At 57.3% G+C, this 22,334-nt stretch overlaps 2 protein-coding genes across 4 annotated transcripts in view; one reads left to right on the top strand and one right to left on the bottom strand.

Annotated features, from left to right (window-relative positions):
* Positions 1 to 9,711, top strand: part of Llgl1 (LLGL scribble cell polarity complex component 1) — an 18,175-nt gene extending 8,464 nt beyond the window's left edge. Inside the window, exons 9-22 of one of the 3 annotated variants that reach the window (XM_078043005.1) lie at positions 92 to 246; positions 318 to 541; positions 718 to 785; positions 1,839 to 1,992; positions 2,063 to 2,167; positions 3,182 to 3,474; positions 3,776 to 3,923; positions 4,126 to 4,279; positions 6,154 to 6,446; positions 6,916 to 7,180; positions 7,346 to 7,460; positions 7,621 to 7,724; positions 7,959 to 8,079; positions 8,165 to 9,711. In XM_078043005.1, the coding sequence (XP_077899131.1) occupies positions 92 to 246; positions 318 to 541; positions 718 to 785; positions 1,839 to 1,992; positions 2,063 to 2,167; positions 3,182 to 3,474; positions 3,776 to 3,923; positions 4,126 to 4,279; positions 6,154 to 6,446; positions 6,916 to 7,180; positions 7,346 to 7,460; positions 7,621 to 7,724; positions 7,959 to 8,079; positions 8,165 to 8,240 (2,275 nt within the window). In that variant the 3' untranslated portion in view covers positions 8,241 to 9,711. Of the gene's footprint in view, positions 1 to 91; positions 247 to 317; positions 542 to 717; positions 786 to 1,838; positions 1,993 to 2,062; positions 2,168 to 3,181; positions 3,475 to 3,775; positions 3,924 to 4,125; positions 4,280 to 6,150; positions 6,447 to 6,915; positions 7,181 to 7,345; positions 7,461 to 7,620; positions 7,725 to 7,958; positions 8,080 to 8,105 lie in introns of all 3 variants that reach the window. The other 2 variants (XM_078043004.1, XM_078043006.1) reach the window with 2 other exon arrangements.
* On the bottom strand, positions 9,671 to 22,334 carry Flii (FLII actin remodeling protein). The gene is made up of 30 exons (XM_078043003.1): positions 22,195 to 22,334; positions 20,571 to 20,681; positions 20,192 to 20,263; positions 19,570 to 19,650; positions 19,150 to 19,235; positions 18,896 to 19,057; positions 18,546 to 18,649; positions 17,956 to 18,131; positions 17,714 to 17,871; positions 17,213 to 17,297; positions 16,790 to 16,937; positions 16,544 to 16,680; positions 15,610 to 15,822; positions 15,262 to 15,441; positions 14,482 to 14,564; positions 14,289 to 14,363; positions 13,946 to 14,029; positions 13,686 to 13,857; positions 12,657 to 12,761; positions 12,387 to 12,578; positions 11,948 to 12,136; positions 11,715 to 11,854; positions 11,389 to 11,629; positions 11,099 to 11,253; positions 10,959 to 11,019; positions 10,744 to 10,872; positions 10,557 to 10,663; positions 10,370 to 10,475; positions 10,169 to 10,234; positions 9,671 to 10,089 (listed from the first exon to the last, which is right to left on the bottom strand). The coding sequence occupies exons 1-30, from the start codon at positions 22,255 to 22,257 to the stop codon at positions 9,955 to 9,957; spliced, it is 3,816 nt and encodes a 1,271-aa protein (XP_077899129.1). The 5' UTR covers positions 22,258 to 22,334; the 3' UTR covers positions 9,671 to 9,954.

Below are 22,334 nucleotides of genomic sequence, written 5' to 3'. Positions count from 1 at the left end.
GAAGGGTGGGCTCTGGGTCACCAGGTGAAGCCCTTGCTGGGTTGTGCAGTGTGTGTTCCAAGGCCTCTAGTTCACATGACCTTCCTTGCAGGGGCCACTTCATCATCTTCAGTGGTGGTATGCCCCGCGCCAGCTATGGTGACCGCCACTGTGTGAGTGTGCTGCGAGCTGAGACGCTGGTGACGTTGGACTTCACCTCCCGCATCATTGACTTCTTCACAGTGCACAGCACACGGCCTGAGGATGGTGTGTGCCCTACCTTTCCCAACCCCACCAAACACTGCCTGTGACTGAGCTCACCCTGCTCTATCCCACAGAATTCGACGACCCACAGGCTCTGGCTGTGCTTCTGGAAGAGGAACTGGTGGTGCTTGACCTGCAGACACCTGGCTGGCCATCTGTGCCTGCCCCTTACCTGGCCCCGTTGCACTCATCGGCCATCACCTGCTCTGCTCATGTCGCTAATGTCCCTGCCAAGCTGTGGGCCCGCATCGTGAGTGCTGGCGAGCAGCAGAGCCCCCAGCTCATCTCCAGTGCCTCGGTGGGTGCCCAGGTGTCCTGTAGGTGAGGTGTTATGGAGGGAGTGTGTTCCTGTTGGAGTGCTGGGCCCAGGCCTGAAGGTGGGGATGTGGGGAAATGCTGAATTGTATGCCCAGGGGGAGGGGAAGGTGTCTTTGGACCTGACCTTGTATTCACATCTTTACTGTCCTTTCCTAGAGCTGGCCCATTACTGGGGGCCGGAACCTGGCCCAGGAGCCATCACAGCGAGGGCTGCTGCTGACTGGGTAGGTGTTAGGGATGTGCATTGAGCAAAATCCTGTATCCACCAGGCCTGGCATGCCCCTTGCCCATCCCAGATCCTGCAGGAACTGAGATGCCAGGTGACTCAGTGCTGGCTGTAGCAGACCCAGGTTGTCCCCCCTTGCCTGGGGTGGATTGGATGAAGCCTCCCTAGATCCTGGCTCAGGGCTCCACCCTACTCTGCCTTTGGCCTGGAACTCAGCTCCAGCAAACCCCAAGGCTCCACCCACCTGGCCTGCCTGCCTTGGGACCGGAAAATCTGGGCCGGCCCACGCCAAGTTGCCCAAGGCAGGTGCTACAGAGCCTGACCTGGGCCTGGCGGGCACTGACGTGCCTGGTGACTCAGGCCTTACTTCCTGTCCTGCCCTTTCCTCCTGCCTGTGGTGGAACCCTCCAACCTCCAACAGCAGCAAGCCTTCCATAGCTTAAGAATTTACTGTGTTTTTCGGGCTCCAGCCCTGTCTACACACACGTCATGCCCTGACTCTGGGCTCCCCTACCCCCCAGGGACCTCACTTGGGCTCTACAGCGTGTCCTGAAGCTGTGCCCTAGATTTGTCTGCTCCTCCCCCAGCCCCTGCCTGCTTCCTTCTTGCCTCCCCAGTCTTACTGCTGTTCTGCTTATGTGGTTACCTTGGGCCTCAGCTGGTCTCTCCTGGGCTTCCCTGTACTCTGTTCTGTGACTGCCTGGCTCCTGGTCACTGTGTCCTTTCTGATTGCTGGGTAACTCCAATCGGAAAGAATTGACCTAGTCTTCTATTCTTACATTTTGCCCTCCGCCATCTCCTGGTCTTCATGGTCATCGTTACCACACCTTCCCACCCTGTTCAAAGGGCCCAGGTTCATGTGATAGAAGTAGCTTGGCCTACATTTACCAAGTACCTGTTTGCCTTATCTGATAGAAGCTTAATGTGTATCCCATGCTTTCAACCTGTATTTGGTATATGCAGTAGGTGCTCAGTGAATAGCTGATGGACTCTTGGAAGAAGGGGTGTGCAGGCCTCCCAGGGATGGTCCTGACATCTGCCCTCCCTTTAGCCACGAGGATGGCACTGTGCGGTTCTGGGATGCATCTGGTGTGGCGCTGCGGCCGCTGTACAAGCTGAGCACAGCTGGCCTCTTCCAGACAGACTGTGAACATACCGACAGCCTAGGCCAGGCTGCTGAGGACGACTGGCCACCCTTCCGTAAGGTGAGGCTCCTCCCCTCATGGAGCCTGTCCTGGCTCTGCCCAGTGTCTTCATTCCCTCCTGTCCCCTCAGGTGGGCTGCTTTGACCCCTACAGTGATGATCCCCGGCTTGGTGTGCAGAAGGTTGCGCTCTGCAAGTACACAGCTCAGATGGTGGTGGCTGGCACGGCAGGCCAGGTAAGGCTGATGTCCCCAAGTTGGGCATGACAGGGGAGCTTCCTAGAAGAGGTGGGCCTGAAATGAAGAGTCTGGTAGTGGGTGGGAATGGGGCCTAGCTGGGGCTGGCTGGAATGAGGACAGGTACCAAGTGGGATCTGTCACTGGGTGCCTTGAGTGAGGCTCTGGTAGGAAACCATGGAGGTTTAGGTCTGGGAGCAGGAATGTGAGAGTCAAATGAACCCTGGGAGCTCAAGGACCAGTGGATCTCAGGCAATGCTATGCCTCTGGCACTTACACAGTATACAGAAGGTACTCAGTATGAGCTTATTCCATGAGACAGAGACTTGGGGAAAAGGGAGGGCACTTCATTCTAAGAGAGACGGACCAGTGGGACTTGGTCAGTGCCATATCCTTAGTATTTGCACAGTATACAGAAGGTGCTTAATGTGTGCTTATTGCTAAATGAAAGATAGGCTCAGGTAAGATTGAATCATCTGTGAGGTAAGGTATCAGTTAGGGGCTGGGGATGTGGCTCAAGTGGTAGCGCGCTCGCCTGGCATGTGTGCGGCCCGGGTTCGATCCTCAGCACCACATACAAACAAAGATGTTGTGTCCGCCGAAAACTAAAAAATAAATATTAAAAATTCTAAAAAAAAAAAAAAAAAGAAGGTATCAGTTAGTTTTGGTGTCCACTATGTTCCTTGATGCTCAGTGAGGGCTTTGGTGTATAGGAAGCATTCAAAGAGTACTTATCCTGCTGGGTTTGGTGGTGCACACCTTAATCCCAGCCACTCAGGAGGCTGAGTCAGGAGCATTATAAGTTCAAAGTCAACCTCAGTAACCTAGTGAGACCCTGTCAAAAAAAATTTTTTTTTTTTAAAAAGGGCTGGGATGTTGCTCTGTGGTTAGCACCTTTGGGTTCAATCCCCTGTACAAAAAAAAAAAGAGTACTTATCCTGAGGCTGCAGGCTGGGGTGGGGCCAGGGGCACCCTGCTCTGTACTGATTCCTCCCTGCCCTGGCTGGGGCTTAGGTGCTGGTGCTCGAGCTCAGCGATGTGCCGACAGAGCAGGCAGTTAGTGTGGCCAGTATAGACCTCCTCCAGGATCGAGAAGGCTTCACGTGGAAGGGCCACGAGCGGCTGAGCCCACGTACAGGGCCACTGCCTTGGCCTGCTGGCTTCCAGCCCCGTGTGCTAGTACAGTGCCTGCCGCCTGCTGCTGTCACTGCCGTCACACTCCACGCCGAATGGAGCCTTGTAGCCTTTGGCACCAGCCACGGTTTTGGCCTCTTTGACTACCAGCGCAAGAGCCCAGTGCTGGCCAGGTGTGTGGGGAGGTCAGGTGGACGGGCGGCTGGAGTCCCAGTGAGATGAGATCTGGGTCTGAGTCCCCCTTTCTGAAGTTTGGTATGGCCAAAGCAGGCTGGTTTTAAAAGTCCTGGGAACCTCTGTGTCCCTGTGAGAAATCACTGGCAGCTCTGAGGGACACCCTAAGCACCAGCAGCTGTTGGGACCACAAGGCAGTGCCAGAGGGGCTTTGACCTCCTGAGCTGGGGTCTGCAGTGCTGGCCTTGGGGCCAGCAGGAATGGCTGCTCCTTGCATGACTGGCTCCTATCTGTCCCCAGGTGTACTCTTCATCCCAATGACTCCCTGGCCATGGAGGGGCCACTGTCCCGGGTGAAGTCCCTTAAGAAGTCACTGCGCCAGTCTTTCCGGCGTATCCGCAAGAGCCGTGTCTCAGGCAAGAAGCGTGTGGCTAATGCCAACAGCAAGGTGAGTGGGGTGGGCTGCCTGGGAGCTGTCCTCTGGCCCGGAGCCCCGGGGTTCTTGCACTCACTGTGCTCCCTGCGCAGCCCCCTGCACGAGTGGAGTGGGCTAGAAATGTGGAGGATGGGTGATGATCAATGTCAGGCAAGCAGAATGAGAGCAGCTGGGAATCAGGGAGACCACGTTCAGGAGCCCCTGCTCCTTCTAGTTGCAGGAGGCCAATGCACAGCTGGCCGAACAGGCCTGTCCCCATGATGTTGAGATGACACCTGTGCAGCGCCGCATCGAGCCCCGCTCTGCTGATGATTCCCTCTCTGGTGTCGTGCGCTGCCTCTACTTTGCTGACACATTCCTTCGAGATGGTGAGGCCAGTGCTGGGTTGGGGATTGGAGAGGCTGGCTTCAGTTGTTTATCTAGGAAACGGGTGGGGGGAAGCAGTGGGACCAGGCCTTCCAGGACATCGGAGAGTATCACTGAACATCCACTGTGCGGGGCTGCACTGGTGATGGGGACACCCTGGCTACCATACAGCCCCACCTGCCAGCTGGGGCTGATGGTGAGGTATTGCTAGTGATCTGGGCAGACCCCGCAGACTTGAGCAAGAAGGGTAACTGCTGGGAGTGGTGGTGGACACCTGTAATCCCAACAGATTAGGAGGCTGAGGCAGGAGGACTGCGAATTCAAAGCCAGCCTCAGCAGTTTAGTGAGGACCTAAGCAACTCATCAAGACCCTGTTTCCAAATAAAATATAAAAAAGGACTGGGAATATGGCTCAGTGGTTGAGGCCCCTGGGTTCAATCCCTAGTACACCCCTCCCTGGTCCCCAAAAAGAAGCAGCCAGCACCTCTTATCCTAGCAAGTGAGGAGGAGGAGTGGGATTGCAAGTTGGAGGCCAGCCTGGGCAACTTTGTGAGACCTTGTCTCAAAATTTAAAAAGGACAGAGGATGCAGCTCGGTGGTAGAGGGCCCCTGGGTTCTGTCCCCACTGTTGGGAAGAAAAAAAAGAAAAGGGAGCCCATGGTCTGAGATCCAGTGAGGGACAGGCTGATGCCAAGGGCCTACGACTGTGGGTAGGAGCCATGGAGCCACAGGGCTAGGGTGAGTTGAGTGAGGGCAGAGAAGGGAGAGGCTCAGATTGCTCTATATTGGCCACCATGCCAGTGTGCTGAGGACATGGCTTTGTCTGGGTGGCTTGGAGCCCCTGTAAGGTCCTGGGTATATTGGTTTGTTCTTTGATCTTTACAATGTATAACAGTAAATTTCAAACACAAAAATGGGAGTACATCATCCCATGCACCTCACCCACCATCAGCAGGTGTGTACTTCTGTTTTATGCTACCCCACGCTGCTGTTGAATCTTGCTGAAGTTTTTAAACAGAAACCCAGGCACAACCCTGCTGCCCATTCATGTCCCATGGAACCCAGGCTATTCCCAAGTCTCAGTTCATGTTCAGGTTGGGTCTCCTCTTTCTGATATCATTTAATTTTGGAGGATCTTTGTCCAGTAGGTTTCCCATTGGACGTGGCTGATACAGCCTTGGGGTTTGACTGTTCCACGTCCTGCTCTGGGCTCCTGCCTTGCAGCTCACATGCTTCATTGCTGGGACTTTTCACCTGGGGCTGGGCTCCCGGTGGCTGTTGCTCTGGTGCCTCGGTTCTCAAGGATGCAGAGTGGCAGATGTCCGTGCTTGCCCTGACCCCTGCCTTGTGTGGCTCCGATTCTCCACTCAGTTCACACATGGCAGCAGGGGATGGGGTCCTGGGTGAGAGCCCTGGTTCATTTCTTCCCAGGCCCAGGATTCTTTGGTAAAGGCACCCTTTGGTCACAATGTGGGGAACAAGCTACATAGGGAGAGGAGGGCCAGTGTGCATCTGCAGGGTGAGCCTGATAACTATAGTGTGTGTGGATAGAATCAGTTATGGGTAGTAGGGGGAGATGGCTTGTGGGGCTTGGGGCATGAGTGACAGGAAGGAGAGTACAGCAAGAAGGGTTGGCAAGATCAGGGTGTAGTTTGGGGGCCACTGAAGTCCTCATGCAGGTGCTCTTAAGTAGCTTGTGCCTCTGCACAAGGGCTACATCCAGGGCTGAGACTTGAGTCAGCTGCAGAGCTGGCCTCTCAGGCCACGCAGTGGTTAGGTTGAGGTTACCTGGGGAGGTAAGGGACAGGAGGTGCAGGAGAGGTGGGGAAGGACCCGCAGGGAGTGCCTTCCTCACTGTGTCTGTGCCCTGCAGCAGCCCACCATGGGCCCACCATGTGGGCAGGCACGAACTCGGGCTCCGTGTTTGCTTATGCGCTGGAGGTGCCTGCTGCTGTGGCAGGTGGTGAGAAGCGGCCTGAACGGGCAGTGGAGGCTGTGCTGGGCAAGGAGGTGCAGCTGATGCATCGGGCACCTGTGGTGGCCATCGCTGTGCTGGATGGGCGTGGTCGCCCACTGCCTGAGCCCTACGAGGCCTCTCGGGACCTGGCACAGGCACCTGATATGCAGGGTGGGCATGCTGTGCTCATCGCCTCTGAGGAACAATTCAAGGTGAGCTGCTGGAGCTGTGGAGACTCTCCTGTAGAGCCCCATCCCTACCTCCATCCTCTGCCTGCTGAGACCTTCCAAATCCTGCCCCATCACAGTGCCCCAAGCCAGCCCCTGTGGAATCTTGATGCCCAGACCTGCTGAGCTCCCCCCACAACCTGTTCACCACAAGGCTCTAGGCATGGTGGAGACCCCATGAGTCCAGTCCCAGGAGTTTATGATTTGGTAGGGATACCAGACAGAGCTTTAGGAGTTGATGTGGTCAATGTGGCCACTAAAGGAGGCCAGAGGTTTCTGGACACAGTGAAGCCCAGGTTGGGTCTGCAGGAGGAGGGGGTGGCTGGCTAAGCAGGGTGGCAGTGTGGCCAGCTGAGGCCTTTGGGGTGAGCTGGGGGCTGGTGGTCTGCAACCATGAGTGAGTAAGGGGTCTGAGGACTGGGCCAGGCCCTGCTCACTGGCCATCTGCCACCAGGTGTTCACACTGCCTAAGGTGAGTGCCAAGACGAAGTTCAAGCTGACAGCCCACGAGGGCTGTCGTGTACGCAAGGTGGCTCTGGCCACATTTGCCAGTGTGGCCTGTGAGGACTATGCCGAGACCTGCCTGGCCTGCCTCACAAACCTGGGTGATGTGCACGTGTTTTCGGTGCCTGGCCTGCGGCCCCAGGTGCAGTACTCCTGCATCCGGAAGGAGGACATCAGCGGCATTGCCTCATGTGTCTTCACGCGCCATGGCCAAGGTGAGCCAGAGTGGCCAGGAAGAAAAGGGACCTGAGTGGGTCAAGGGGACTACCTGGGAATGGTCAGCCTGAAGGCCTGCCAGCACAGACTGGAGCAGGGAACCTGTAGAAGGCTGGGACTCATCACGGCTCCTAAGCGCACTCCCTCCTCTCTCCTCCACACAGGCTTTTACCTGATCTCACCATCAGAATTTGAACGCTTCTCCCTGAGTGCCCGCAACATCACAGAGCCTCTTTGCTCTCTGGACATCAGCTGGCCCCGTGATGCCACCCGGGCCAGGTATATGGGGAGGCAGCCCCTGGCAGGGTGCCTTTAGACCAGAGCCAGGTCTCACCCAACTCTGGGAACTGTCCTGGCTGGTGTAAGGCCTCAGGCTCGGGCAGGAAGGCAGGTATGCAGCATTGCCGTGGTCCATATCACGACCCCATCTGTGCCCTAGGGTCCAAGAGTCACCCAAGCTGAGCCAGGCTAATGGGAACCCAAGCATCATCCTGGCTCCACAGAGTCGTGATGGAAGTCCTGATCCTACCCTCAAGGGAGCTGGTGAGTGGGGCATGAAAGGGGACCCGTCACTCCTAGAGAAGGGTGGTGCTGTCTGTAGGCAGGCTTCTGCGAGCGGGAGGGGACAGCTGACCCAGGGCTGGAAGCTGGGCAGGGCTGGGTGGGTGTGTGCCTGTCGAGGCGACATCCCCTGTAGGTTGCATTAATTAAAGAGTCTGTTCCCTGTGGAGAGGGTGTAGAGAGGTCCTGGCAGGGGCTGATTACTTCCTCCCGCAGACACCCCAGAGCTACCTGAGTCCACTCTCTCCCCCATGTCCATCGACTCAGCCACCAGTGCCGACACCACTCTGGACACAACGGGGGATGTCACGGTGGAGGATGTGAAGGATTTTCTGGGGTGAGGCCAGCTCCCTGTCTCTCCAGCCCCCTTCTTAGGGCCACAGAGGCTCCTCCCTGACCCTTCTGATCATCACCCTTCCCAGCTCTGAGGAATCAGAAAGGAACCTGAGGAACCTGACAGAAGATGAGGCCCCCACCTGCACCATCCTGATCAAATGAGGCGCGGCAGGGCAGGGCCCAGGCCCACCTGATTCTCACCAGTCAGCAGTGCCACCTTCTGGGGGTCCCTGTCCTGGGCTTGCAGCGGGCTCCACAGCAGCCCCTGCAGTGACGGGGCTCCCGGAGCCTGGTCGCCTCTCACAGGATGTCCCACCAGTTCAGGAGCCACACACCAGCACTGTCTTCATAGTTAGAGGCCCGGCTGTTGGCCCTTAGAGGTCATGAGCGTGTCTGGAGCAGGACCAGGACTAACCACTAGGAGGTGCAATGGTAGAGATTTGGGGCCTGTTTGGCCAGCCCTTCTCCCAGGAAGTCACCAGGGTCCATGGGTGAGTCTTGCTGGATCAGCCCAAAACACTGGGCCCAGCGAAAGGTCTCGCTTGCCTCTGCTTACCTCAGGCCCCTAGATCTGTGTGACCTACTTAGTCCCTAGTGCCCCTGTCCACCCTGCAGCACTGGGCATAGATGCTGCCTATTCTCTCTTTGGTCCTGGGGTCAGCAGTACCCCATCCTGGCTTGAGCAGGTCACATGTGGCCAGCACTTGGATATCCAGCTAGCGCCTCAGCAAATCCACCTCAGACTGTCATTAAAGGACCCTTCCTGCTGTCCTAGACAGGAGGCTGAGTAGGGGCACCTATGTAACCTGGTCCAACTGCTGGGCTGCCTTGGGCAGGCCGTCTGCTCCCAGAGCCCCCTCTGTTGCTCCTGTACAGGATGTACACCTGGGAAGGAAAGAGAACAGTGGCCACAGGAGGTCTTCCCAGACCCCAAGGCCTGCCCTGTCCATCTATCCCCACTCACCTGACAGGCCTTCAGACTCAGAAAGGCCAGCACTGTCCCAGCCACTGCCTACTCTGCTCTGAAGTTGGGGTCCTGGATCCCAAGCCTCTTAACATAGACCCTACTTGCTAACCTGTTGGCCCAGTGGGACTTGCTGTCCTGTCCCCGACAATGCTGGGCCTTGGAGTGGCCACAGCCCAAAGTGAAGGTACCGGGCAGCCTGGAATCTCTGGGCCCAGGATGTCTGAATCATCTTAAAAGCAGTTGGCTGCTCTAGGGCTGCTGATGTGGGGACAGGGACACAGCAGGTGGGCGGGGCGGCTGGACCACTTCCCCCTCCATGCACCATCCTTTCCCCTTTGCAAAGAGTATTTTTCTAATGCCTAGGCTGGGCTGGACAGTCCTTTCTAAAACTATTTTGGTACTTGCTCCTGGGCTACCCTGTCCCAGCCTCTCTGTGTGTGTGTGTGTATGTGTGTGTGTGAGAGAGAGAGACAGACACTGGCACCCAGAGCTGAGGCCCAGTCAGGGTGTGTGTGTGTGTTCGGAGGCTGGTTAGGATGGGTTTCCCTGTAGATTGTACCTTGGGGTTTTTTTTTTCTTGTCATTTTTTTTAAAGTTAGCGCTGTTTTAATATTAAAAATACTGATTTTTTAATATTGAAAATAAAAGCATTTAATATCTCTTAAAGGGCAACAGCATTTGCCGTATCCCTGGCCCGGGGTGGGGATGGGGCAGGCTTCACACTGAGCCTGACAGCTGGTTCCTAGAACATCCTCCACTCTGCCAATGGTGTGGCCTGGGGCTGAGTGCTGCTGGGTGCTGGGGCACTGGTGAGTAATAAAGCAGGGCTGTCACCTGTGCACACTTTCAGTGAGCAGCTGGTGGATGGAGGCACCTCTTGTCAAGGGCCTGAGGCCTAAAAGCCACTGCTTAGGCCAGGGGCTGGCGAAAGGTGCTCCAGGCATGGAAACAGCGGGTAAAGGCATGCTGCTCGTTGCCCTTGCGGACCAGGCGCAGGTGGCGGGGCCGCTCGTGCTCTTTGGAGCTCATGTGCTGGATGTACACCTGGGAAGGAAGGAGAACAGTGGCTACAGGAAGTCTTCCCAGACCCCAAGACCTGCCCTGTGCATCTGTCCCCACTCACCTGGCAGGCCTTCAGACTCAGTTTAATCTCCACTTGGCTTGTCTGGGTCCCTACCCACATGTAGACCTGGCAGGGACAACAGGCAAGGTGGTCACACAGGTGAGTGGGAATGTGCCTCTTGTGATTCTGTAATTCCTATTTCCAAATGGAGGGGCTCCTCCTCTAACAGGCAGGGTCAGTGAGATGGGGGTGGTGTCTCACCTCTTGGCCATTGTCTAGCAGCATGATGTCATCATCTGCCAGGTCATCTTGACAAAAGTCAGAGCATTTCTCAGTCACTGCAAAGTAGCCCTTCTCATTGGAGCACCTAGGGGTCAAAATGAGGCCAAGGTCACATGCAACAGGGTCAGGACTAAGAAGGAAGCTGGGGGGGTGGACAGGGCCCTACCGGAAGAGCCGTGTGTGCTTCATGTACTCAGCGTCATCGTCATAGGGCTTCTGTGCCCCTATTCCGACCCAAAAGAAGTTCTCAGGTTCTTCGCCTTCATTGATAACCTGTGGGAGGGTCAGTTCAGCCCAAAGCCCACATGCTCACCTACCCACCTGGCTTACCTGCCCACCTACCCCCACCTCACCTGTTTGCTGTAGGAGGCGTCAAACATGGTGTTCAGAATGTCTTCTGCCAGTTTGGCTTCATCAGGGTCTGATGCCCTTCCCACCCAAGCATACACAATGCCTTGGTTGTCCTCACTCTCAAAGGGAACCTGTGGAGTATACAGGGGCTTTGGGTCATGACCAACACCCCATCTGCCATCTTGCTCTGTGGTCCTGGCTCACACCCACATCTCACCTTGAGGATGAAGCAGAACTCGGAGTTGAGGAGGCTGGAGTCAGTGTTGATCTGGATGCACCTGGGTGAGGAGGGGTGTCAGTAAAGAGACAGGGCTTGCTCCCCGACTCCTGCCAACCACTGCCCACCCCGTCAGGCACCGGGTGCAGAGGGCACTGCCGTTGGTTCGGATCTGGTAGAGGCTTGGTTGCAGGGTGCCCTGGGCCACCTTTCTCTTGCCCCGGTGGATGATAAACTTTCTCTTGAAATGGGACAGGAACTTGGGGTTCTCCTGCTGCTGCGTCATTCGTACGACCTGAGGATGTGGAAGAATCAGGGGCAGCTCCCTAGATCCCACCTGCCCCTGGACCCCAAGCCTCCCTTGGACTGGGTCCCACTCCCCTTCCTTCCAAGATCATGGGAACACAGCCCCGAGCACAGCTGGGTATACCTCCAGCTTGCCAGGGAAGAGGCTCTCAAACTTCTTCTGCAGACTGAAGGTGAAAGTGAGCCAGCCCATGTTGGAGGCTTCCCGACCCTGCCAGAAGTAAACGATGCACTGGAAGTCCTCCTCGGGCTGCTTCTCCTCGGCCTCCACCGCTGCGTCCTCGCCTTCTTTGCCCTCTGCCCCGGCCTTTCCATCCTCCTTGCCTTCCTTCTCCTCCTCCTCGTACTCCACGGGTACCCAGTACCTGTGGGGTTAGAGGTCAGTGAACAGGGGCTGGAACCCCCCAGTCCCAGAGGAAGACAAGAGAGGGAGGCGTGCTTTGGTGGCACCTGCAGAGGAAAACGTAGCAGTCCTGCGTGTAGAAGTGGCCGAACTCCTCCTCTGGCAGCCTTGCAAATTTCTTGCCCTCCAGCACGAAGCCCTCCATGCCATCAAGGTCTTCGTTCCATTCCTCCATGAGCTGTTCCGCCTGCAGGTGGCAGTACGTGCCCCCACGGGCCTAACTCACTTGGCCCCTCCCCGGCCCCACCTCGGCCCCGCCCAGCACCCAGGCCCCACCCACCTCGGCCAATGCCATCGGCGGCTGCCTGGGCAGGAAGAGCGCGGTGAGGTCCGCCTTCATCTGGTCTTTCTTCTCCGCGTCACGCTTCACCTTCCCAGAGAGCCCGGGGCCCTGGAGGACAGCCTCTGCGTTGCGCGTGTAGTCCACCGTCAACACGTCGTCCCAGTTCTTGAACTTGGCCTTGAACACCTAAGGGAGAGCAGCGGGTAGGGGTCCAGCAGAGTTAATCTTAGGGTTCGAAGGTTGGGGCCCAAGGGCTGGGGTCAGGGAAGGTGGAGTCTAAGAAACACAACTAGTAGGGGCAGTTTGTAGAAGAGGTGGTTCCACAAAAAGGTTTGGACCCGTTCTGCAGGTTAGCAGAGCAACCAACCACAGAGGGGCCAGGGAACCCTGGGGTACACAGATGGAGGGAAGCTGGCCTCTGGATCCCGGAGCACACCTGCGCCTCGGTACCCTCGAGGCTGCGGCTGACCGTGGCGTGGCGTGGTCGGTGCAGCATCCCACACAGTTCCTGGCCCAGCTTGAGTGCAGCAGCACGCACTAGGCGTGGGGACTTGCGGCCAAGCCAGATGAACACGTCGGACCAACAGTCCAGGATGTACACGCAGCGTGTGTCCAGCAGACTCTGCAGCTGGAGATCAGAGGCTGGAGGTAAATATCTGCCACCTGGAAGAGATCCCAGACCCGTACCCGGTTCTGTGCACCTCACCAGCCGCATCCCAGGCATCAGCTCCACTTTGGGCCGCTTCTTATGTTCCACAGAGAGCTTGTAGTTGATCTGCGGCAGCTCCAGGTAGCCCAGGCCCAGGCCCACCTGGCAGGAGGAAGAGATGGGCATGGCAAAGACTGGGTCCGGGACATCAGCCCCACCCATAACAGCCTTCTGATTTGGAGTCTAGCCTCCTTTGCTCAAGCCACATCCGTTCCTCTTGAGACCTGTTTTTTCCTTCTCTACCCCAAAGTCTTTTTAAGGATACTCTGTGGAAGGGCTTTTTATTTATTTTTTTTGTAGTACTGGGGATGGAAACCCGGTCTTGCCAGGCTCTCTACTACTGAACTATATCCTCAGCCAGTAGAAGGGCTTTTATTTCTATTTTTAAAAATTTATTATTATTATAATTTAAAAAGATTTTTTTAGATGTTGATGGGCCTTTATTCACTTATTTATATGTGGTGCTGAAAATTGAACCCAGTGCCTCACACATGTTAGGCAGGTGCTCTTCTACTGAGCCCCAGCCCCAGCCCCTATTATTATTTTTGAACTATCTCCCCAAACCTTTCTCTAATTTTAATTTTTTATTTTGAGACAGGGTCTTACTAAATCCCCAGGCTGGCTTTGAACTTACAATCCCCCTGTTTCAGCCTCCCAAATTGCTGGGATCACAGGTGTGTGCCACTGTGCCCAACTCCGGCAAGGCTTTTAATGGTGCTTTCCTTGTCTGCCCTTTCCAGATCCTTACTGTTGCTAATTTTCTTGACTCTTTCCTGCTCACAAGAACCCCAGTTTCCTGTCACATACAAAATTAAAGTTGGGAGCCTGGTACCAGGCTCTATGTCTCCCCCTCCAGGCCCAGGTTCCTTTAGTAACATGCATGCTGTTGTTCTTAGAGCCAGACTCCAGAGGGGGGCCTCCTCCTCTGGTCAAATTCCACAGCCACCACAGTGCTGCTGGCCTGTCCCCAGACCCCAGCTGGCTAGTGACATCAGGCTAACACCGTACCCCAACACCATGGTTTACCTTGTACAGCTTGGGCTGGGGTGGCCAGAAGTTGTCAGGCACATGCTTCTTGATCTCAGAGGGCTCCCCACCCACGGCCTCCCAGAACTCTGGGGGTTCCTCGCCCTGCACCAGCAGCGTGATCTCTGCCTTCCCTTTCCGCTCATTCTTGTTAATTTTCTCTGCAAAGAGCCTGAGAACAAGATGCAAAGCCCTCAGTGAGACCACACCCCTTCTCAGATGATACTTTTCCTTTGCACAAAATCACAATACCTTCATACCTGGCCTTGGTGGTGTTACTCAGTGTGGCCTGGGCCCCCCGCCACACATAGATGTCCAGCCCTCGGTCCAGCAGGAACACAAACCTTGAAAGGAGGAGCTATGATGGGGCATGGGGACAATGACTGTCCCATACCCCAGATTCCACCAGAAACAATCCATCATTACGGGCTATAAGCTCCCCTTTGTCAGAGGGCCTCACGGGCCCTTCTGCCAAGCTCTGTGGGACAGGCGTTAAAAGGGTGCTGCTAGAGGGCCCCCTCTTTCAGGAGGTCCCAACCTGCACCCTGTAGGCAGAGAGGAGGCTGATGGTCAAAACCTCCACCTCATATCATGGGGTCTCACCTTGGATCCAGGGAGGCTCCCTTGAGGGGAACAGGCTCCAACTTGATGTTCTTTTTCCCATACACACGGTACATCCTGAGGACCAGGATGAGAGTGGCTCAGTGTGGACCAAGGGGCCGATTTACACCCAACACATTTCCATCCAACCCTTCCTGGCAGAGTGCAGGCCAGTGCCACACTCCCACCCCCTCACCTGGTGACATAGTATGTGTCCTCCACAGTGTAGAAGCCACTGGCTGTTCCACCCTCAATGTAGGAGATGTCATTGTCAAACACCTGTGTGTGTGAGGCCATGGGTTCTTCACCAGGTTGTCCCCTCCCCAACCACCCCCTGCCAGGCTGGGTGCAGTGACTCAGGTGCTACCAATCCCTGATGATGTTAAGGAGCAAAAATAGTCTTTGCTCATAAACACACACATACTGGGGCGTAGGGACATCCAGTGACATGAATGTGTCCACCCATGTTGTAAAGGTGGGGGCAACATGTCGAGGGGTGTGCACAGGTGGTTCACAGAGGAGTGCAAACCTTAGTGAACTTGGGTAAGATGTGGCGTGCCTACGGACAACCTGGTGGGGCACCTTGCTGACCTGGCTCTGTGCTGTATTCCAGGCTGGGCTTGGCCCCACCTCCCTGGCACCCAGCCTGTGGTCCTGTCCCCCAACAGCTCCCACCTCTCTTGGCCCCGATCCTTGGACCTGGTTCCCACCCCTGTGCCGGCCTATTGGCCTCCCAGCCTCCACCCTGCCTGCCACCCTCCCCTCAACCACTGACCCCGCCCCACTTCCACCAACCCAGGTTCTGGCGGCCTTTGGTCTCCCCAGACCTCCTCCTTGCTTCTGCATCCAGCTCCCTGGGGTCCCTCAAGCCCAGCGTCTTTGGCTTCAGCTCCCTGCCCCAGTCCAGCAGTGCCCCCTGCCTGCCTCTGGGCCAGCTCCCTTGGCACCCCAGATTCCCGCCCTGCCTGGCTGGTACCTGCAGGAACTCCTCACTCTCGTCGCCCATTTCCTCCCTCACGGTGCGGCACTCAGCACCCAGGTAGTTGCGCAGGTTGACGGCGTGGATGGCAGAGCAGGCCTTCTTGTCCAGCGTGGCCTCCCCGCCGATCCAGTAGTAGATCTCCCAGTTCAGGGAGCCGCTGTCGTCCAGGAAGGTCTGCGAGACAAGGCACTAGCCATGAGCTTCCTGGGGCCCAGCCTGGCTTCCCTCCATCACCCTGCCTGCACCTGGCCTGCCCACCTCCCAGCTCTCAGGACCTAGGTGCAGGTAGGGACTGTGATTAGGAGATTGGAGGCCACATGGACCCCAGGGGGTCAGCCTCACCTTGAGTACAATGTAGCAGTCAGCCTCATAGAACTTGCCATGAAAGGCTTCCTCCACCAGCACTGGCACAAAGTTCTCAATCTGCCAGATGGTCAAGCCTGGCAGCTGGCCCACATCCTCCGTGAAGAACTCTGAGTAGTCGAGGCGCGGCTTCTCCAGGCCCTGGTCCCAGCGCCGCACCTTCCCTCCGGGGGCCCTAGCGTCCACACTCTCCTGGAGGCACAGTCAGAGTACATGGCTTGACTCTGCAAAGCCACTACTTGCTACCCACCCCAGGGCCTTTGCGCGGGACATTCCATCTGCCCAGTGTCCTGCGTCATTCTTGGAGAAGAGGAGGACAGTTAAATACCATGTCCCTAAAGTGCCCCTCTATTCTTGAGAACCCAGTCAAGTTAAGGCATTGATGAGAGTGAGTCTGGGCTGCAAAGTCCAGATAAATGTCATCCTGAAGGACAATGACTCTTCTCACATACGCTAGGATAAGTCAGTGTTATTTGCAGAGAGCTGCTTTCTCACCCACGTGCCTAGTTCCCTGGTGTGCTGGTCATACCCTGGGACAAGCAAGGTAAGCAGATGCTGCTTTGTACCCTGACCTATAACCCCTCCACTGCAGTAACCGGTGTGGATCAGGGCACTGTGAGAGGGATGTGCTCGTCCAGCTGCCACTGGACAGAGTGCAGCAGGGGACGGAGACGCTGTTTTCGGGTGAAGCACTGAGGCACTGTGGGAAACAGAAGCGCACCTGTCCAGCCAGCTGCCCAGGACTTTCTGGAGAAGCCCCTGTCAAGCCCATCACCACTGGATCTTCCTCATAAGCACTTTTCAGTGACCCTCATGTCTCCCATCTCATCTCTAGGTGTCGGCTTTGGTCTCTCAGGAGCCATGCCCCTGCCTTGGTAGCAAGGCGCACTGTGCCTGTCCCGTCTCAGCTCACCTCCTGTTTCTTGTTCTTCTCCTGGGCCACATCTGACATGCCCTTCAGCACCTGCTTGGCCTGGTCGTCCTGGGCCGAGTCCTTTCGCCTCCGCAGCCGCATCTTGCGAGCCAGGGGGTCCTTGGGCCCACTCCCAGCTTGGGGAAAGGGTGTGCAGCTGAGCCCTACGGGACCTGCCCCCTTGGGCATCCAACCCCATCCTCCATGTCCAGAAAGGCATCCCAAGCCAGATGTCCCCTAACGTACCAGCTGCTGCGGCAGCCACTGTGGCAGGGGAGGCACCTGCCAGCCGCAGCTGATTTTGCAGCGAGAAATCGATGTTGTACCACTCAGCAGCGGGGTCAGCAGGCTTAGGTGGCATGACCAGGCTGGGGTTGTCCCGCACATCCAGGACCTGCAGCAGGGAGGAGCAGAGCTGGCGCTGGTCCAGGTCCCCTTCCCAGCCACACAGAGCCTGGCTTCTGCTGCTTGTCTGCAGGGGCCAGGACCAGGGCGTCCATCCTGGCTGCCTCTGTGGCTGGCTGTGGAGGGCACTAGGAATGCTGGGGCTCACCTCCCCCAGCATGCAGGCGCTGCCCCCACCAGGAGCCTCCCCTCCAGGGTGAACCCGCCAGCGCCGTCTCTTCTCAGGACCACCCCCCGCCCCAGCACTGGCCCAGCCTGCCTGACCTCAATCTCCGTCAGGAAGTGGATGGCCTCTGGGAGCGTCACCAGGCGGTTCTTGTTCAGGATGAGTTTCCTCAGCTTTGGGCACCTGTAAGGACAGGGCCAGTGGGGACCTCAGGGAAATGACAAGTGGGGAGGGGCAGCAGGGAGGGCCAGAGGAACTGGAGGGCTGTCCTCCATCCTTTGCCTGAAGAACTTCTTAGAGCCAGGAAACCCCACTAGTGGGCACTGTAACCTCCAGGAGGGGATGGAAGCAGCACTGAATCCCAAATTCACCTGGCACTGGAACCCTTCTGGCCTCCACCCTGATAGCGTCTTCCCAAGGGGTCCTCTGGGGAACCCAAATTGGGAATGGCTAGCATGGGACCCCAGGGTCTTCAGCCACAGAGGCAAACTGACCCATCTCCATTTCCTGTGACTCATAAAGACAACGGGACTGGTTCTGGCTATGATTCCAGGGCCCTCTGTGCTGAGGGCCCCTCCTGCCCAGCCCTGCCCCAGCACCTGCAGAGGCTTTCGGGAATCAGCTCTAGGTTGTTGTTGGCAGCCATGAACTCCTCCAGGCCAGTCAGCTTGCCAATGCCCGAGGGCAGCCCATCGAAGTCCAGCTTGTTGGAGTTGAGATACAACTTCTTCAGCTTGGTCAGCTTGCAGATGGCTGACTGCGGGGGAGCGGAGCAGGGGTAGTGGTCAGGGCTGAGCCCAGCAGCCTCCCTCCACCCCACCGGCCAAGGTCCAGGACTCACGGGCAGTGAGGTGAGCTGGTTGCGGGACAGGTTCAAGGTCTCCACATGTACCCACTGGTCAATGCACAGGGACAGCTCTGTGATCTGGTTGCTGCTGAGGTTGAGGCGGCGCAGGCTGGGGAGAGTGTACAGGCACTCGGGCACCCGGGTCAGGTCATTGCATGACAGGTCCACATCTGGAGTGTGAGGAGGAACACGAGTCAGGGCCCCCACAGCAGGCACTGGGCACTGCCAGCCCTATTATAAATACCAGCTCCACCACCACCAGGCTGAGCTGCAGCTTCTCCATTTGGAGAAACTCCATGTAGGGTGGGTCTAGGCATACATTCAGTGCTCATGATTTGATGCCATTAACAGTCTCATGATAAAGACAGAAACAATGTAACGGCTGGGGGTGAGTAGCTCATTGGTAGGGCACTGCCTTGAATGAATGGGACCCTAGGTTCTATCCCAGCACCACACACACACACACACACACACACACACACACACACACCCTAACTGTGGGCTATGGCTGGAGGAGCAGGCTGAACCCACATAGTCCATCAGGAAGAAAGCGAGTGCAGAGGGATGCCCAGGGAGGTGCCAACCTGCAAGGTGGCTCAGGCCCTCCAGGCTGGTGGGGAGGTTGCTCTGGGTGCGTTGTGTGTTCCGCAAGTGCAGGGTCTGCAGGGCGGTCATGGCTGGGAGCTGCCTGCCAGGGAAACATGAAATGTCAGGGAAGGGGAAGGGCCCACACAGGGGGTTTGGGTGGTGATGGGAGATTGGAGGGACAGGCACCAGGCCAGTGGCAGCTGTGTGGTGAGGCAGACAGAAAGACAAGACCAAGAGGTAGATCAGGACCCTCGGGAAGGACAGGCCCAGCTTGAGGGTGCCAGCCTACCCAGAGCGTAGGGCCGGGGCTCCTGGGAGCGGGGGTATGACTGGTGTAGGTGCTCACCGGAGCTGTGCATGCAGCAATGGGTTCCCATTGAGCACCAGTGTCTGCAGGTGCACCAGGCGGCGCATCTGGGGTGGCAGGCTCTCCAGACGATTCTCACTAAGGTCTAGGTACAGCAGGTCCGTGAGGTTGATGAAGAGCTGGTTGGGGATAGTGTCGATACTGCGGTGGGTGGGAAAGAGGCAGGGCCGCCTGAGTTAGCTCCAGAGTGCAGCCCCAGCCCCCCAGACACTCTGACTACACCTAGTCAGCACCTGTTATGGCTGAGATTGAGCACCAGCATGTTCTTGGCATTCTCCAGCTCCCGTGGGCACTCAGTCAGCTGATTGTAGCTCAAGTCCTGGGCAGAAGGGACAAGGCCCAGGTCAGGGGTGTTCCCACCCTGCCAAGCCTCTGCCATTCTCAGGGATTAGGTAGGACACTAAGCAGGGAGTGGATGGTGGGGAAGTGGCTCAGGGACAAAGGGAAACAGTAGGATCCTGGCAGGAAGGGGGTGAGGATTAGGGATCTGACGCCACCAGTGACCTCAGGCAAGGTGCTGCCCATTCTAGGCCTCAGTTTCTTTATCTGTAAAATTAGATAGTGACGGCCCCCCAAGGACTGGTCATGAAGGGTGACTGGAATGGTTGGGGGTTGGGCCAGCCTAAGGGCCAGACAGGTGGGTAACCACTGACCAGGACTGAGAGGTCATCCAACTTGAAGATGTCGTCAGGGACTCCAGAATTCTTCAGGCTATTGGCTCGAGCTACAATGGCCTAGGGAGAAATGGTGAGAGTCTGATTCCTGGTTTCCCTACCCAGGAGGAGCAGAGGGTCAGGACGGGATGCCTCCTTGGGAAGACCACCAGAGGGTAGACCTGAGTGCTCTCCTACCTCTGGTCTTTGTTGATGGGCTTTTTCCTAGCCTCCTGGTGAACTCCTATTCAAACCTAAAAGTCCAATCCTCTGGGGCCTTCAGGAGAACTTTTCTTTCTTTTCTTTTTGTACTGGGGATCTAAATCAGGGGTGCTTTACCACTGAACTTATTTTTTTGAGACAGGGTCTCATTAAGTTGCTTAGGGCCTTGCTAAGTTGCTGAGGCTGGTCTTGAACTTGCGATCCTCCTGTCTTGGCATCCCGAGTCACTAGATTACAGGCATGCACCACTATGTGTAACAGGAAACATTTTCTGATCAAACAATCCCCCTGCCCCTTTTTCTTCCCAGTACTGGTGATTAAATTTAGGGGCTCTCTACCAGCTTCTGGCCAGACTCTGGGTCCCTAACCCCAGCCTGAAGGCCTCCTGGCCAGTACTCACCCGCAGTGAAGGCAGGCTGGACAGCTCCCCATGAAGTGTAGTCAGGTTGTTGTGGCTCACAGACAAGTGCTCCTGGGCCAGGACAGGGGAGCAAAGGCTCAGCAGGGTGGGTAGGGGGTCCAGAATTCCTATCTGTCTCCACAGCTCTGCACCATTCAGGAGAAGCCACCACCAGCCAATCCACTTCTTCAGCCTCCCTCCCCTTATAGACCAGGCCTCTTCCTGTTCACCTTCTGGGACGGAGGGCTCACTCCTGCCTGCCAGCTTTGCTCACAGCTCTGCGTGTCCTTCCTCTATGTCTTTGTCAGCTCCATAGGCTTAGCCCACCTGGCCCAGCCCCAGCCCCAAAATACCTCCCTGCCTGCCCAAGGCCCCTTACCAGCTTCTGTAGGGCAGCCAGCTCTTCTGGCAGGTAGCAGAGGCCTGTGCGGTTTAACTTCAGCCATCGCAGGCTGGTCATGGCCTTGACATTCTCAGGGAAGTAGCCACCCTGTGTGTGGGGAGGTTGGATTTCACGGTGAGGATGGTCTGGGAAAGGAGTGCCTATGCTCCACCACATTCTGTGGCTCCCACTGCCCATGGAAGTCTTCAGGGAGCAACAGAGCCAGCCCATCAGCTGTGAAACCCTGGACAAGTCACTTTCACTCTGTGCCTCAATTTTTTTCACCCATAAAATTAAACTAATAAAAGACAAAGTGTCAGCCTGCCTCTCCTGCTCAACTCTGAGACCCAGGAAGGCTGGACAAGACTGTCTTATCTGGGGTGATGCCCAGCATCCCACTTTGTGGTCAGCTCTGCTCGCATTCCTTTGCCTGGAGTCCGGGCTCTCATTGGACTGCCTGGAGGGGGGTTTTTCCCGAGCCTCTGTGAAGTCCCCACTAGGCTCCCACCCTGCCATCAGCACAGGACCCATTCCTGGCAAGGTCCAAACCAACACTGCAGCTGAGGGTCCACCTCCTCACCCTGCACAGGTATTACCTTTTGTGTTCAATCACTCGCCATATTCCAATGCCCACCTCATCAGCTTCTGCCCTTTGTGCACAGAGTCTGGGTGGCTTATGCCTTTAGTGCCTTTGGCTGCTGGGTCCCTTCCCCCTGCAGCCATATTCTTGCCTGGTGACTCAGATTCTCCCAGTCCACAGGAGACACGTGGAGACCCCAGGTCAGGACAGTAGGGATGGATCAGAGAAAAGTGATGTGGTCACCTATGCATGGGGTCAAAGGTGTGTGCACCTACAGGTAATGGCAGGAAGAGCCTGCCTGCCTCCTCCCCAGTCCCAGCCAGTAGCTACCCACCACCTCCTGGAGCACCAGCATTCAGAACAGCTCTGCCGCCACCTTCTTCTCCGCCTCCCCTCTGGCCCTGACACCTTCCACCTCTTTCTTGACAGCCTAGAACCGCCTCTCTTCCCCACCAATTGGCTTGAGGGCGCCTGGGGCCGGTCAGTTCGGACTACACCACCCAGTACCTCTCCCAGCTGCCTGACGCTCTCGGTACCAAGAGATCCAGCCTCGTCCAGAGGTCCAAAAGGCTACATTGAAGCCCCATGAGCAGATGAGAAAACCCAGGCACCGAGAGGGGAAGTGACTTGCCCAAGACCACACAGGATGATGGTGGCGGGGAGGGTAGCGAAGAGCTGGCTCCACACCCGCCCCTGGGCAGCCCTGGCAGCTCGGCTGGCCGGCAGAGTCCGGGCCTGGCTCGGGCGTGTCACCTCGGAAGGGCGGGAGCCGGGATCGCCGACCGCCAGGCCACGCTCCCGCCCGGGCGGAGAACGGCGCGTGGAGTCGCAGCTCCAGCGGGGCCCCCCTCGGTCCGCCGGGGCGAGCGCCGGGGGGGGGGTCCTCGGGGCCAGGCGCTACCGGGGCGACCGCCGGAGCCCCACCCGCCCCGCCGCGGGTCTGGGCGGCGAGACAGGAAGCGGAGAGCGGCGGGGCCCCCGCGCGAGAAAAGGCCCGTGGGGAGGCTCGGCCGCCGCCCGACGAGGCTGGGCTGGGCTCACCTTGAAGTCGTTGCCGCTGAGGTCCACGCCGCGCACGAACGGCAGCACCCCGGTGGCCTCCATGGCGGCGCCTCTCTGCTGGGCGCCGGGAGGGAGCAGGGGCGGCCCCGAGAGCCGCGGGCTGGGCTAGCGCCGGCCCC

The sequence above is a fragment of the Ictidomys tridecemlineatus genome, chromosome 3 (assembly GCF_052094955.1).
Source record: "Ictidomys tridecemlineatus isolate mIctTri1 chromosome 3, mIctTri1.hap1, whole genome shotgun sequence".
Taxonomy (NCBI): Eukaryota; Metazoa; Chordata; class Mammalia; order Rodentia; family Sciuridae; genus Ictidomys; species Ictidomys tridecemlineatus.
This window is presented reverse-complemented; position numbering and strand designations above follow the sequence as displayed.